The sequence below is a fragment of the Betta splendens genome, chromosome 4 (assembly GCF_900634795.4).
Source record: "Betta splendens chromosome 4, fBetSpl5.4, whole genome shotgun sequence".
In the NCBI taxonomy this organism is placed as follows: Eukaryota; Metazoa; Chordata; class Actinopteri; order Anabantiformes; family Osphronemidae; genus Betta; species Betta splendens.
The window spans coordinates 17579199-17594274 of NC_040884.2; the positions used below are offsets into that span (position 1 = coordinate 17579199).

The 15076-nt window shown below is 44.8% G+C and overlaps 2 protein-coding genes across 5 annotated transcripts; both read left to right on the top strand.

The window, feature by feature from the left end:
* The first annotated feature begins 51 nt into the window (after positions 1 to 51).
* Positions 52 to 2377, top strand: c1qtnf9 (C1q and TNF related 9). Its single transcript, XM_029147138.3, has 3 exons — positions 52 to 891; positions 1003 to 1065; positions 1155 to 2377. Exons 1-3 carry the CDS (start codon positions 705 to 707, stop codon positions 1922 to 1924), a joined length of 1020 nt encoding a protein of 339 aa, XP_029002971.1. The 5' UTR covers positions 52 to 704; the 3' UTR covers positions 1925 to 2377.
* Positions 2378 to 2693: 316 nt separating this feature from the next.
* On the top strand, positions 2694 to 14974 carry spata13 (spermatogenesis associated 13). 4 transcript variants are annotated; one of them, XM_055508494.1, is made up of 14 exons: positions 2697 to 2808; positions 2892 to 3209; positions 7532 to 9007; positions 10477 to 10923; positions 11362 to 11497; positions 11586 to 11713; positions 11973 to 12152; positions 12539 to 12718; positions 12930 to 13109; positions 13217 to 13449; positions 13625 to 13754; positions 13857 to 14232; positions 14391 to 14465; positions 14564 to 14974. In XM_055508494.1, the coding sequence occupies exons 2-14, from the start codon at positions 3165 to 3167 to the stop codon at positions 14743 to 14745; spliced, it is 3768 nt and encodes a 1255-aa protein (XP_055364469.1). In that variant the 5' UTR covers positions 2697 to 2808; positions 2892 to 3164; the 3' UTR covers positions 14746 to 14974. The 4 variants fall into 4 exon arrangements, with proteins under 4 accessions (XP_029005342.1, XP_055364469.1, XP_055364470.1 ...); XM_029149509.3 differs by having other exon boundaries at positions 2694 to 3209; XM_055508495.1 differs by lacking the exons at positions 2697 to 2808; positions 2892 to 3209 and adding an exon at positions 5577 to 5698.
* The last annotated feature ends 102 nt before the right edge of the window (positions 14975 to 15076 follow it).

Sequence of the window (15076 nt, forward strand, 5' to 3'; positions counted from 1 at the left end):
CTTCTGCACTCACTGCTCATAGTTTAGTTTTTGAAATGAATGTTTGTCTCCATTTCATTTGCATGTAGGATAATGTAATTGGAGTGCTCTATTGATGGCATTCTAGTGCTGTTGGGCTTTGGGCCATAAAAGGTCACATTCTGTGACATTAATCTGCTTTATGGGGTCAAGTGTTATTGACTCTTGGCATTTTGAAATGCGCATTTAAGAAGTGCATGCATGCATTAACATTTTAGTTTGTTGTTGGCATCCAGCGACCAAACAAAACCCATCAAAGTGGTGTAATTTTAAAGAGGTAGATGAATTTACATCGATCACGGTTCTAAGGTGGCACTTTAAAATAAAACACCCTGGAAGAAATCATGTAAATACTATACACTATATCCTGATTTTCTTTACTGCATTGGACAGTTTATGTCTGTTCTTTACAAACACTTTGAGTGAGATTATTAGTGTCAGCCAGGCTGGTGACACATCAATAGGAACATAGGTGATGTATAACTGAAACACTCAATAACCACCAATGAAACAGCTTTGAGATGACTCGGGTCACGCTTGTCCAAAGTTCTTCTCCAGCTTGTGTTTTCCTTCTTAGCTGCTGTATGCATGCATGTGCACAGGACATGTACAGTACCTACTGTATGAGTCTTGTGAACTTGTCTGAAAGGGTTTTTCATCGTCAGTTTTAGATTTGGGCAGACACAATGTACCAGCTGGGGTTTAGGATTTCGCTTTTGCTCCTTCTTTTGGCGGTCAGGTGTGTTGCCCTGGAAGAAACCCAAATTAAAGGCTGTGTTTGTGGATACCCTGGAATACCAGGGGACCCTGGGCACAATGGCACACCCGGCAGAGATGGGCGAGATGGACTTCAGGGTGACAAAGGTGACAGAGGTAAGTCTGCAAAGGAAACATTGTGTTATGGAGCTTTCTTTTATACACATTTTCTGTATATCACATCACAGTTTGTTACATTATTATGTGTCCATGATCATTGTTGAAAAGGAGAACCTGGCCCTTTTGGATCAGCAGGCAATGATGGTCACAAAGGGGAAAAAGGAGAACATGGTATGTACAAGAACATGTTTAAAATCTTAACATAGGTGTTAATGGTATGCATTATCTGGTGTAGTGAAGTATCTGAATGTCATTTGCAGGTGCTGTTGGGCCAGCAGGGCTCAAAGGTAAAAGAGGAGATAATGGCGAACGAGGATTTCCAGGGAAAATGGGGCCCCAAGGAGTCCAAGGACCCATAGGCCTTAAAGGAAATAAGGGAGAGCTTGGCTTGCCTGGACCCATGGGAACTAAAGGTGATTTAGGGCCACCAGGACCGGAGGGTCCAAGGGGAGAAATAGGCCTTCAAGGTGACAGAGGCATTCAAGGACCACTAGGACCCCCTGGCAAACCAGGTCCTAAGGGAGAAATTGGTGTTCCAGGTCACAAAGGCAGCATAGGTTACCGTGGGGACAGGGGAAGCAGAGGTGAGAAGGGTGACAGAGGTGAGAAGGGAGAAACACTAGTTATCTCCAAAAGCGCCTTCTCTGTTGGACTCACAGCGCTAACGAAACTCCCAGCAGCCAATGCACCAATCCGGTTTGACAAGATTATTTACAATCGACAGAACCACTACGATCCGCAAACGGGACGATTCACTTGCTCTGTTTTGGGAGCCTATTTCTTTACGTACCACATCACCGTCTTCTCCAGAAATGTCAAAGTGGTTCTCATGAAAAACGGCGAAAGAATCATCCACACCACAGATACGTACCAGAGCAGCGAGGACCAGGCAGCAGGGGGTGCTGTGCTGCATCTGGAGGTGGGGGATAAGGTTTGGCTGCAGGTGGCTGGAGGAGAGCTCTTCAACGGGCTTTTTGCTGATGAAGATGATGACTCCACTTTTTCTGGATTCTTAATCTTTGAGGCTTAATATTAGAATTGTGTTAGAACAATGAAAAATTATAGGTAAGCATATATTGAGCAACACATCTGCAGCTAAATTTGTGAAAATGTACTGATATATTGGCATTGTATGAAGTTATAAGCAGGTTTTGGGGGTCCTAATCATCACTCTTTTTGATCATTGTAAAATCTTTAGATGAGTTTTTGTTCTTTCCCTTTTGATAGTTTTACATCTCTTTCAGGTAATATTGCAACTTTAAATTAAAATAACCTACCTTATATTCTCAGTCCAAACGTAATTAACATAATTAGTTAACATAGATTAACATTATATAACATAAGCATTATTTAGACAACAGGAAAACACTGCGTGTGTGAGTTATGTAGTTTAGCGATTACAAATTATGTCACAATATTTATCATTTTATTCTATTGAGAGAATAGTAAAACATATGTTTAGTCATTAAAACATTAAAAGTGATTGTTTGACTTTAGGATTTGTGCCTCACCTTATTGCACCAGAGCAACATTCTCTGTGTCATATTGTTTCCTTCCTTTGGTATGAAAGATAGGCATGAACATAGACAATGGCCTGACGACGCAACAAAGACCGGAAGGTTTACTACCCTTTCTTGTCTTCAAAGAGACACAAGACGTTAAGGAGCAACATTGTCTTCCCTTTTTTTTATTCTTCAATGAAGCGCGTTCTGGCGTGGGCGTGGCTTTGTGGTCGCGGACTCCGATTGTGAATTATGATTGGCTGTCAGCAGAATGGCTAGGCTGCGGTCAACCAGTAACCGCGAACGTAACCCCTCGAAGCCCCGCCCACTGCAAACACTGCAACAAGTGCAATAATGTGATGCTAGCCAGCTCAATCCTCAAAGAAAGACTTCGGGGACAGGAATTATCAACGTAATTATCAGCGTTTCTCACTAACTTCGAAGGATATTTCATGGTTCAGTATTTATATCTTACTCATACTTTGCTACAAACAGGTTTTGCCACTTGGCGCAAAGGAAATTAGAGACCGAGGACCTTGCGCAATGTAGAAGAAGTTTATTGGAGAGACGCTGAGCTAGCTCACGGGCTAACCCAGTATGCTGAAGAAGTCAGTCAGCCATTCGTAAAAATGTTGCGGGGTGACTAGTGAGCGGCTCACTTGTGCCTTTTGTTCACGGCATGCTTTCTAGAAGGAAATAAGGAGTGTCTGTTAGACTCCAGAGAAACTCCTTCACTATGGCGCTCCGGTTAGAACATCTGCTGTGTTGATGAGAGAAAAAGTCAGGAGGACAACATCAGCCACTATGAGCAGGGTGAGTAAACGCCTCGGCGCTTTCTGTTACTTCATAGAAAATAGGAGGAGATCAGACTAATTCTTCTCGTCAGTCACATTACAGTTGCACTGATTTTTGCCCCTTGCGTTCTTGGTTAAATGGGACCAGAGGGGGTTATTGTAGTGTATTACAGCCGCGGTTGTTATAGTGATGAGGGAGATGCCAGCCTAACAGAGTCTGTGCAGGAGGGGCTGGGAGGGCAGCAACTACAAAGAGCTTCATGGCCAACGAAAGTTAATTAATGCAGAAATAAATGCGCAGCTTGGCCTCGGGTTGCTTATAAGCTCAGTCTGATCCCTTTTATAGCTCCTTGTTTTCATTTTCTTCCTAGCAGATACTAACTCAGCTTCAAGTCTTGTAGGAGTCACCAGTAGAGTTTACTCCCAATTAATTAAGTTGCACTCGTGGCCTCCTGTTCTAGGTTCTGCCTCATTCATTATTTTATAATACTAAATGACCCAAACATCATTAAAGTAGGCTGTTTTCTTTTTTTATACACCTTTCATTTATGCCTGCTTCTAAATTGAACACTAGTGCATGTGGGCTTGACTTATTATCATGAATTAGTTTCCTTATTTGTAAAGGAATGTATTTTTACTGTGATGATTCAGTCAAGTTAACAACAACACAGAGATCAGAGAAATCGTGTGTTCCTTCTGATAAGATCATTTTTACCCAAACTTTATAAAATTACAAACATTAAATCAGTTTTCTTAGAGTCCTCCTTCAGTTCATTGTACCAGGTGATTTGAGCTCTTTAGAAACCTAGCGCTCATTGTTTTACCACTGTCAGGTTACACTCTAGTATACGGACTACAAAGCTTGTAGTGTGTTGTCCTCGCAAAGCCTTGTACACTGTGTGGTTTTAAATTTCTGATTGTCTGTATCTATGACAGCAGATCAGGTGAGTACGTAGCTGCTTGTGTGAGCGGGGGACACTCCCTAGTTTGGCCTCTACCTGTACTTCCCACGCCCAATATAAAGCGTTCTGCTCTTTATCTTACAAACCAAAAAAATGAGGAACAAGGCCAGGGCCAAATGTGTTACTGTAATGAGGGATCGCTTATGTGCTCATCTGCCCCCAGCAAGATATGTACGCAGGACATTATGTGCTAATAAATGCCATAAACAGTAATAAATATACTGTGGTAATTCATTATTGGAATTGGAAGCTTAAAGAAAACTGTGTTTCTGTTTCAACTGTATTCCACTGACATTGTTAAGCTTATATCTTTTATGTCACCCCCTGCACAAAAGTCCATATGGGCTGTTTACATACATTTGATTTTTACTGTCATTTAGATGTGAATACCCTTGTCTCCAAAATTGTGCAATCATATGTAGATGAAACTAGTCCTGAACACATGCGGGTAAAGCTCTGCTAATCAGATTATTGCTGCGATGGTAGAGAAATAAGCCACACACACAAACATACACACTCCCATGCAGCGTTCCCACACACTGTACTGTACATTTTCACCTTCCACCTTTGCATGGCAAACTCACTGCAGGATTGGCTCTAGGCCATCAAGATTTAATATGATTGTTGAAATCCTGTATTAAACACAAAATATTATCAAGTGTTACATAATTTTGACAGATGCTTATACAACTACTGGGAAAAAATACAGTAAACTTTTTCTTTCTTTCTTTCTTTTACTTATGTACATATGTTCAGCTTACGTTTCACAAAACCCTAGTTACGCACGCCGATTACACTCACACTAATCAGCCAATCTGTCTAACACCGGTCTTGTGTTAGAATGTAGACCTTGACTTGTTACTTCCTCACAGCTTTTTACAGCTTACGTTGTGACACATAGACAAGAAGTAATGCAACAGGTTGGAAAGAAATGGCAGTGCTGCTTCAGGGCAGTCACGTCCGTCTCGCAGTTGAGCCAGCGTATGAAAAATTAATGAAAATCTTACTTTACTCTGATTCTGTCTGTCTGGTTCAATTTAATACTCATTCATTCAGTTCATTTTGACCTAATGAGCTTCATCCTAACCTCAGGCACAGCATACTTTCTACCTGTATACTGACCTACAGAATACAATAGGAAGGAGGTCACCTATCATCACTGTGCACTCACCCACTGTCTTTATTCTACATGGGATGAGCAGTGCACTGTGTGAAACAAGCACCAACTAATTGCACATGTTTTTGGAGTGCATACTTTTAGCTCTTGCATACCAGTTTTTGTATCTTGGTCTGAGTTCATCCTTGTTTGTGAAAGTCTAAGCTGAGTATGGCTCCAGCTGGCTGCCATGTGTGGGGGGGGGGGGCTCCTCCCTGAGCTCTTAATTAACTCTGGACCGGGGCCCCAGTGCGCCGCTCCCATCGGCAGCTTAGCGGGAGGAGCAGCAGTGATCCTGGTGCAAAGGCAGAGCAAAGACGATACAGGAAAGCTCAACAGAGTAAAAGTGATCTGCATGCACAGACAGTAGGGCGTGATCGTAAGGCAGACGTAAGTAATATTTTTCCGGCTGTTACGTTATGCATAGCTGGTAGTTCTCTTTTCACATATTAGCGTAATGTCATGTACTTTATGTTCACATTTGTATAATTTCAGAATGGTATTAGAAATAAATTTTAACTTCTGACTTAAAAAAATTTGAATAGAATTAAAAATACTTTGTGCAATGCAATGTACTTGTATCGCACACAGAACTTTATATATGCTTTTAGCAATTATTTTAAATTTTACAATTTACAGCAGAATTAGATAACCTGCTATTGTCAGCATTAACTTATGTTTCATGTAAATTGTTGAGGATGGTCGATGGCTTAAATCTGTTTGTGTAAATACTGCAGTCACCACCTGTATGAGCTTGGTTTGGTGCTGAAATCACTGCCAAGTATTTGTAGACACCAACTGGCCTGTGACAGTTGGCATCGAGAGTGGGGTAAAGACAGAAAGGTGTTGAAGGATTAGCACAGTTGGTGGAGTGCAGCTCACGAAGCAAGTATTCAAAACAAATCCAGTCCAACCAACCTACATCTATTCTGTCATCGCTCTGCTTGGAAAGTGGACAAAATGATTTATTGTGTCCCAACTTTTATTCAAGACGATTCCTCTGTAGCAGAGGAGGAGAACGTACAAGAAGACAATTCAGCATGGCTCTGAAAGCGACGCATTGTTCGTGAGGCGTGTTTACTGTCTGTCAGCAGCGGTGCTTGGCAGTGGTGGCTCAGTGTTTACATAAGTGTTTGGTGTGATGGAGCGAGCCGGTTCAAGTGACAGCAAATTCCACAGAGCGTTTGACTGACGAAGCCCGTCTGCTGCTGAACATGCAGGAGGACAGGATGAGGGAGCGTTCCAGGATCCCTGCGACTTCAAGCATGTGTACACAGGCATTATCATAACCAACAGCACCTTCAAATGCTAAAACATGCTGTACCACCTGCCTCTGCTGGCCATAACACACACAGATGGTATATATGGAAATAACATGGCTATTTATACAGTACGTAGTAGTATGACTATCAATACCGTTGAGAGCCATTAACAACACATTTTAGTCTAGAATAATATCACAGGGGATGATCCTTGTGTTTGGAAGAAACATCTTTTTGATATTTTGCATTATTATTTATGATAACTATATATTGCATCAGCTTGAAAACTGTGAGCAGGACATTGTTGTCTTAATATCACTCTTTCCATGATTAATTACTTTACTTGAACAGAACAGTCATTGGTGATCTTTGTTGTAATTGTGATTTGTTTTCATGTTGTTGTGACAAAGGCCTATTGGTTACAGTTTTATACTGTACAGCCCAACAATGGGAAGTCTCTGTGTTACAATAAAGACTTGCCCAGTGTCCCTGTGTCGAGTCCTGTACAAGCGTCCCCCTCACCGTCACCTCACCTTCAACGTAATCGGGGGAAAACTGGGCAATTTACTGCATTAATCACAATGGATTAGCAAGTTTCATTGCTTAGTCACGCTCACAAGGCCCTACTTCAAAGGCTCAGCTGCATTAGCTGTTCTGAATCACACACACACACACACACACAAAGCTGAACTTAGCACAACACTACCCCAACCTGGGCCTCAGCTCTCCTTGGACATTGAAATAAGGCACCAAGGACAAATGTGTGGAGTATTTTCAGTGAAAGGTGTCTCTTCTAGTGTCTGTGCAATCTAGACCTTGTCGTTCTGTTTTTGGTCCTGTCTGTCCTCCTGTGTACCAGTAGTTTCAATAAAATTCAGTAATAGATGCTCCTTCGAATAGCACCATTAATTATTATGTGCAGTAGCATGACATAATTTGTATTTCCCCCTTTGTTTTACAGGCAGAACAAAAGGACAGGGTCTTGTCCGTAAGTGAAGACTCCCTCCCTTGCCGATACCACTCTAAAGCAGACCCAGTAATCAGGAGCCGACCTCTCAGTGATATATATCCGCTTCAGAGTCAACGTGAGCGAAGTGCGGTACCCTACCTACTGTCTGGATGCAGCGCCCAACTACAGCCAAGGACTGTAGGCCCCGAGGAAAGTAGGTTAAACAGCATAAACTCCTCTGCCTGGTCCAACCCTGTTATAGGTCATCCTGAAGGGAACCCTCACCCCTCCAGAATAATGCGGCTTTTTTCCAACTCAAGAAAGGGCCCCGTCCCTTCTCACAGTCCAGCCACCGATGGGCTCCCCTCCACCCAAAGCAACAACACCAACATTAGTGCCCAGCCCTGGTCTGGACTGGGTGTTCTGGACTCCTTCAAAAAACTTCGCTCCTCTGTTCTTCACAGCATTCAGAGTAGAGAGCTATCGAACCAAGATGGAGAGCGTGTCCCGTCGTCATACCAGGAAATGGCTAATGGCACAACTGTAGCCGACACCGAGGCTGTGATGGCCAACAAAAAACATTTAAAAAGTGCAGAAGCTCACCATGTGTCTAATGGAGGTTTTACAGTCCAGATGTTGGGTTTGATGAACCAGTATAGCTCAGATTTGGAGGACTATGATGATGAAGAAAATTATGAAGGAAGTGATTTCGCACGAAACTCACGATTCTCAAGGAGTATTAGAAAAGCTTACGGAGCCGGACGCATCTCTTTATTTGACACAGCCAATAGAAAAGCCGCAGGAAGGAACACGAGCGAACCTACAGACACTCACACATCCAAGCTCAGCGCCCAAACACAAAATATGCATGAAGGCGTGAATGTGATGAACAGACTGAGCAAGAGTGCAGAAAATCTCCATATATTTAAGGCGCCTTTCAGACGCAAAGCTGCTTCTCCAAGTCCTCCAGACCCCCAGACGACCATCACACCGGCCATGCAGAGAACAGCCAGTGCCTCCTCGGTGGACCTCAGATCCCACGCTACTAGCAACGGGAAGAACCCCGTGAGGACCAAGCCGCCGATGCTAAAGCTAGTAGGGAGCATGACGGACCTAACTGTTCGACGCAAGCGCAGTCCCTCTCACAGCCCCATCTCTGCATCTCCCATGTCCCCTCTGACCCGTCTCCATGACGACTACTCCCGCCGAGTGCCTTGCCTGCAGACCAGCGAGCGGCGGCGACGGCCATCGCCCGTCAGGGCCCGAGCAATGTCTGGGGAACACGCGCCTCTGGTTCATCACCAGTCGGAATTCCACGCCAGCTCACAGCAGCACGAACCCCTCGTTTCAGCTTCTGTACATCCACTGGACGGAACAGAGCAAACTTGCTCACCAGCCACTGCTACAGAATTGAATGCCTCTCCACCATTTGACAAAGAATCTATACAACCAGAAGATCGCACGGAGGTCAATTTGGAAGCAAATGAGGTGAGGGAGTAACTTGACAAGACTTGTACATAAAGATGAAAAGATTCACGTGAGGCCATTCCATTCTATTGGCTCATACAGGCATTTGTTGTTAGCAGCCGCTTCTGATCCAGCAGCTCCTTCCTGTAAATTGACTCAGGAGAAGTTATGATAGGCCACTCTCTTCCTAGGTTATTTTTATTCAGCTGATCTTTGTTATTTTTTTTCCACTTACATAGATAAAATATACATTTTAAAAATATGCCTTTATAATGCTTCATACAGATCTTTAGGGTTATCTTGTCTTTAGGTAACAGTAAAAGGTCTTATCAAGTAAAGCAGCGTAATCAATAATGGATGCTCATCTTCAAGTTGATTGGCATTGCTCCTTGTGTCGTGAAATCCAACATCACTCCCTTCAATCGTGGTTTTATGAAGAGAGCTTTGAGTCTGGCACTATTCCTGACCGAGATAAGTTCTCGTGTCTACGTGGTACTTGTCATTGAGGTGTTCGCTTGCAAAAAAAAAATCAAAGTCCGCTCAAGGGGCAAATAAATAATGACATAGGCTTAACCCTCCCTCTCCTGTCAGTTGCTGACTTGTTCTCAGGCAGGGTCACATGCTGAAGCCAGCTGTTCTGTGCCACCAGGCACACTGATGGAGCAGGCCAGTTAATGATTAGGCTTTGTTTATGATTAGTGGCCCTTGCGCAAAACAGCTCCATAGTCCTGTTGCTGTGGGAGGGTAAGCGAGTGAGTGAACACAGCCCCGTCTCACTTCTCCCTCTTGCCTCTAGCTAAAGCCCGCTGGATCAAAGTCCAGCACCATGGACACTGGGCCTCAGGCGGCTAACAGCTCCACTGGGTAGACGGGCTAAAACACAATTCGTGTAACACTGTCGGTTAGCGTTCTTCCCTTTTTTAAAAGATAAATATGTAAAATTAGATTTGTCTACTGTAGAAATTGACCTAGGTGATACAGAGAGCTGTGTGTGGCTGGTTAAGCTTTACCAAGATGCTAGTCAGCTGTATGCCTATGCAGTGTATATGCCGGGGATCAGAGCCTGATCGAGAGAAGCATGAGGTGAGATTCGAAATGCGCTGGTGAAATAATTTAAATGTACAAATTTCTGGACAGCAAGTGATCATTTTTTGTTGTTATACAGTACATGCATACTTGTGATATGTATTGTGGAATATTTGTGCAATTCCTGTTGCTTGAACTTGATGGAGAGTTCATCGTGTTCAGCCTCTCACTGTGTGCACGTCTCGTCATAATCAGATGTCTCACAAGAATCTTGATAACGTTCATTGAGATAGTTTTGTATTAATACTTGAGTGTTTTTTCTGGCTGGACATTACGTGACTTGAACCGTTTTACTTAGTTTCTGATTAACAGATGTCCTTCTGAGCAGACACTGTATTCTACGTCTCTGTACAAGTAAGATCAGCCCACATCACTCTGATCTGGTTCTGATCCTGTTTTTGTAGGGGACATCAGAACAACAAGGGAGAGAGGCACATCTCTCAGAGGAATTGTCTTCAACCACCAGCACACCTCCTATCTCCCCCACGTGCCTCTCTGACTCACCCACATCACCCACAGATGCAGCAACGTCCAAGGAAACATGCTCTGTCAAGCCCAGACGAAGGTCTGGCCGCCCAAGGCCTCGGCCCATCTCTGACTATGGGCAGCTCATTTCCAGGAAGCACTCCATTCCTGAGGAAGTGGCAGAGCTGCGGGCAGAGGAAAGAACAGCAAGCACAACGTTGCTTAAAGACTGCAGTAATACTGGTGCGTACGGAAGTGAAGAGAGCCCCCAGATGTGCAGCATGAATGGTGACCTTCAAGACAGGAAGCAGCGACCCATTTCAGTGATCGGAGGCGTGAATTTGTTTTCCCCAGACTCTGAGGAGAAGCATGACTGCCTTCCTTCTGTAAGCTCCTGCATTTACAGATTAGACTCACTAGATGTAAACTATTTAAAAAATGTGTTATTGGGCCCTATGGCTACAGTAGTAGATACAGTAACTTGGCGACGTCACCAATTTTAGACGTGTTTGTTGTTTTAGTTTGTGGAGAACGTGTAAAAACATGTTAGACTTTCCTCTGACCGCCTTATATAAGAAGATGAATCAAAAAGATAAAAAAGACAAGTAATTCTTGTACTTCTTATTATACACAGCTTCTTCCTACTACTTCTCTTTGCTGTCTGCAGATACGAAAAATACAGAAAGTCCCAAATAATTGGTCAAGGTCTTTGTCATGAATTAATTTAATGGGATTTTTGAGGATATTGAGTCGCTGCGTGTACAGCGAACGTCAGAAGAGCAAGCTCTAAATCCCCGTGTGTTTTTGTTTTGTCCTCTCTGCAGCGGCCACCGATCCCCTCCCACCAGGTGCCCCCCTACAAAGCAGTATCTGCAAGGTTTCGCCCCAACGTCCTCTCCCAGAGCACCCCCATCGGCCTGGACCGCGTGGGACGACGGAGGCTTCACAGAGTGCTCAGCGGTGAGACAGGAAAACAAACAGGTTTCTAACTTGGATCTGAAGCGTCTCGGGTTCTTGTAGTTCTTTAACCACTGCATATATTTTGTAGATGGTGTGTCTGACTGTGCAGCCACGCTCGATGACAGTGTGAGTGAGGAGGAGGAGAGCAGCTTCGACGAGCTCACCGATGTCACACCCTACCTTCAGCCAGGGGTGGAAATCACCGTGCTCAACGAGGTGAGGCTGAGGAGACTTACTCATGTCTCACGTTGCAACATGCACATCTTTGCTGAGAAAGTGATTTGAATTTGTGATGCAACTCGTATCTTGTTATGTGTGTGGTGTGGTTGGCTACAGTTCAACACAAACGACAACCAAGTCTACACATAATCTTTAATGTTCAACATGGGCTTGGCCTGCATGTAATTGTAATTCCATCTTATCTGTGTGTGTGTGTGCGTGTGTGCGTGTGTGTGTGTGTGTGTGTGTTACTCAGTGGATAAACTCAGGCCACGCAGTGTATGCTGAGGCTCTCTGGGACCACGTGACTATGGAGGAGCAGGAGCTGGCCTTCAAGGCTGGAGATGTTATCCGTGTCCTGGATGCTTCACATAAGGACTGGTGGTGGGGCAGAGGGGCTGACAAGGAGGCCTGGTTCCCCTCCAGCTTTGTGAGGGTAAGTAGACTTCCTGACCTGCCCGTCTGATGCATGTTTGCTCTCCAGCAGCAAAGAAAAGACTTGCAAACTGGCTTAGCTCCAAGTAAACCTCAGCAGCCCCCTTAGCACTGTGTGTAAAAGCGTTGGACTGGTTCCCATGGTGACCAGTGCTGACTGACACTTCAGTCTTTATTAGGCAGCTGCAGTAACCATGGTGCGGTCATTTGATTGGCAGATGGGCCTTTGCTGTGTGATTGCCTGTAGCGGAATCAAAGTTGCTAATCGGGGGCTGGTTAAACATGCGCATGTGGTTACTATTGTGGTGTAAATGAGGTATTATGTTCTTTAAGTGGTTCTTGTCTTAGCCTTCTGGGGTCTCTGTGTTTGCGGTGGGTGTGTTTCAGGTACGGGTGAACCAAGAGGACTCCAGTGCGGAGAGCGTGGAGAGTGTTGCCGACCAGGAAGATCCCAGTCCCCGGGAGACGCACGCGGCTCAGCACCGGGAGCAGATGAGAACCAACGTGATTCAGGAAATCATGAACACAGAACGTATTTACATCAAGCATCTGAAGGACATCTGTGAGGTATGTTCCTCAGCCGGATCACAACATGACTCTATGAGAACATTTGCAGACAGTGCAAAGTCAGGAGCTGGGTCACTCTTTGTAATAAGCAGGTGTACACTGGGCTGTGTACAAAAGCTTCTGGGTAATGAACGTCACCACCCAGCACCTCCTGTTGGCCAGCAGCAGAACTGTGTTCTGCTCAGGACTAAACCTATGCTGTGTCCTGCAGGGTTACATTCGCCAGTGTCGGAAGCACCCTGACATGTTTACGGAGCATCAGCTCAAGACTATCTTCAGCAACATAGAAGACATCTACAGGTTCCACAGACAGTTTCTTAAAGACCTGGAGAAGAAGTACAACAAAGATCAACCGCATCTCAGTGAAATCGGCTCTTGTTTCCTCATGCAGGTATCGGCCACACACAGTCTTCAGCCATACACTCATTTCTCATATGAGTTTACTGGGTCACCTGCTTGCTTGCTATGAATGAACCGAATGAATGTGTGTTTTCCCAGGGGGAGGGCTTTTCCATTTACTCCGAGTACTGCAACACTCATCCGGCAGCCTGTGCTGAGCTGCAGCGCCTCATGAAGTCGGGCAGGTACAAACACTTCTTTGAGGCCTGTCGGCTCCTCCAGCAGATGATCGACATCTCCATCGCCGGTTTCTTGCTCACACCCGTCCAGAAGATCTGTAAATATCCCCTACAGCTGGGAGAACTACTCAAATACACCCCCAAGGACCACAGGTAACTGTACATTTCTGATGTTTGTCACACATTGACAGAATGTTTTTTCACAATAAAAGCTACAAGTTATATGAGTACAATGATGATTCTGTATCCCCTAGCATCAGATACTCTTTAGCAGCAATCATGACTGGACTATCAATCTAAACAGAATCCTTTTTTAAATTTACATCAGTGATTTCTCTGGAGTGAGCGGCGCTTATGAGGCGATGAAGAATGTGGCCAGTCTCATAAATGAGAGGAAGCGACGGCTGGAGAGCATCGATACTATCGCTCACTGGCAAGTCGCCATTCTCCACTGGGAGGTGAAGAAGACCGTTAAATCACACTTTGTCTGAGTATCTGAAAGATGATGCTTTACACTGGATGTGTTTTGACCGTGTCGGTGCTCCTTCGTGTTATTGTAGGGGCCCAACGTACTGGAGCGCAGCTCGGAGCTGATCCACTCCGGCGAGCTGACTCGAATCGTCCGACAGGGGAAAATGCAGCAGCGCAGCTTCTTCCTGTTTGACCACCAGCTGGTCTTCTGCAAGAAAGACGTCCTGCGCAGAGACCTGCTCCACTACCGCGGACGCGTGGACACGGATCAGACGGAGGTGGTGGACGTGCCCGATGGTCGGAACACAGACCTGGGCTTGACCCTGAGGAATGCTCTGTGTCTGCGCAACGCCTCCACGCTGGAGGTTCTTTGTGTGCTGTCCTGCAAGAAGACCCAGGACAAACAGAGGTGGTTGGAAGCTTTTTCCAAGGAGAGACACAGAGTCAAAGAAGACCAAGAGATGGGTGAGCTGAGCTGGATTCCTTTCTCTGGGTGTCAAAACTAGCTGCTGTGGGTAGATGTCAAATAAAAGGTGCTCAGTGAACTAAATGTTAAAGATGGGGGCTGCTGGAAATATTTTGGGCTGAAGGTTGCGCTGTGTGTGTGTGTGTTTTCTTGGCAGGAATGGAAATCAGCGAAGAACAAAGAAAACAGGCAATCGTTAATGCCAGAAGAGCCAAACACGGGAAAATCCAACGTAGGGGAACTATTGTCCTTTCTGTCTTCCTCTTTTTGTCCTTTTGTCTGGTTCGTTATTGTCTTTAATAATTTTTCTTTTGCTTGTACGATTTTCAGCCATCGGTTACTCAGGCTCCGTACCACCCCACCACCAGAACCTCCACCCACTTCACCAGCGTCACGTCACCATTCCGACCAGCGTGCCTCAGCAGCAGGTCTTCACACTGGCCGAGCCTCCCAAACGAAAGCCTTACCACGTGTTGTACAGCATCACCCGCAATGCCTTCTTCAAGAAATGACACCGTTTGCCCTCTGGGCAGGACCTCAGCACCCCCAAAATGTACTGAAGACTCAAAGAAAATTTGGTGTCCTGTTTGTGAGTGTAATTAGTTTTGCACCATGTCTGTTTCTCCGTGTGTACTTTTGTTGCATGTTGATGTGCCTCCACTTCAAAAAGGGGCACAACAAAAGTGTTAAAACTGTGACTCTGTCCATTTTGTTGGTTTGTTAAATGCTGCTGATGAATCCTATCCCAATTTCCTATTAATCCAACAAGTTTTTTATTTTTTGTTTTAATTATCTACAGTGTGTTCTGCTTTTATCTTAACAAACAGTTTAGTTCATTTCACG

What these genes read in the sequence shown, in the direction of transcription:
- c1qtnf9 (XM_029147138.3), top strand. Translation starts at nt 705, where the DNA reads ATGTACCAGCTGGGGTTTAGGATTTCGCTTTTGCTCCTTCTTTTGGCG. An exon ending in GGGTGACAAAGGTGACAGAG is followed by an intron (nt 892 to 1,002) that starts GTAAGTCTGCAA and finishes ATTGTTGAAAAG; the next exon opens with GAGAACCTGGCCCTTTTGGA. An exon ending in AGGGGAAAAAGGAGAACATG is followed by an intron (nt 1,066 to 1,154) that starts GTATGTACAAGA and finishes TGTCATTTGCAG; the next exon opens with GTGCTGTTGGGCCAGCAGGG.
- spata13 (XM_029149509.3), top strand. Translation starts at nt 3,165, where the DNA reads ATGAGAGAAAAAGTCAGGAGGACAACATCAGCCACTATGAGCAGG. An exon ending in CATCAGCCACTATGAGCAGG is followed by an intron (nt 3,210 to 7,531) that starts GTGAGTAAACGC and finishes TTTGTTTTACAG; the next exon opens with GCAGAACAAAAGGACAGGGT. An exon ending in TCCCCTCCAGCTTTGTGAGG is followed by an intron (nt 12,153 to 12,538) that starts GTAAGTAGACTT and finishes GGTGTGTTTCAG; the next exon opens with GTACGGGTGAACCAAGAGGA.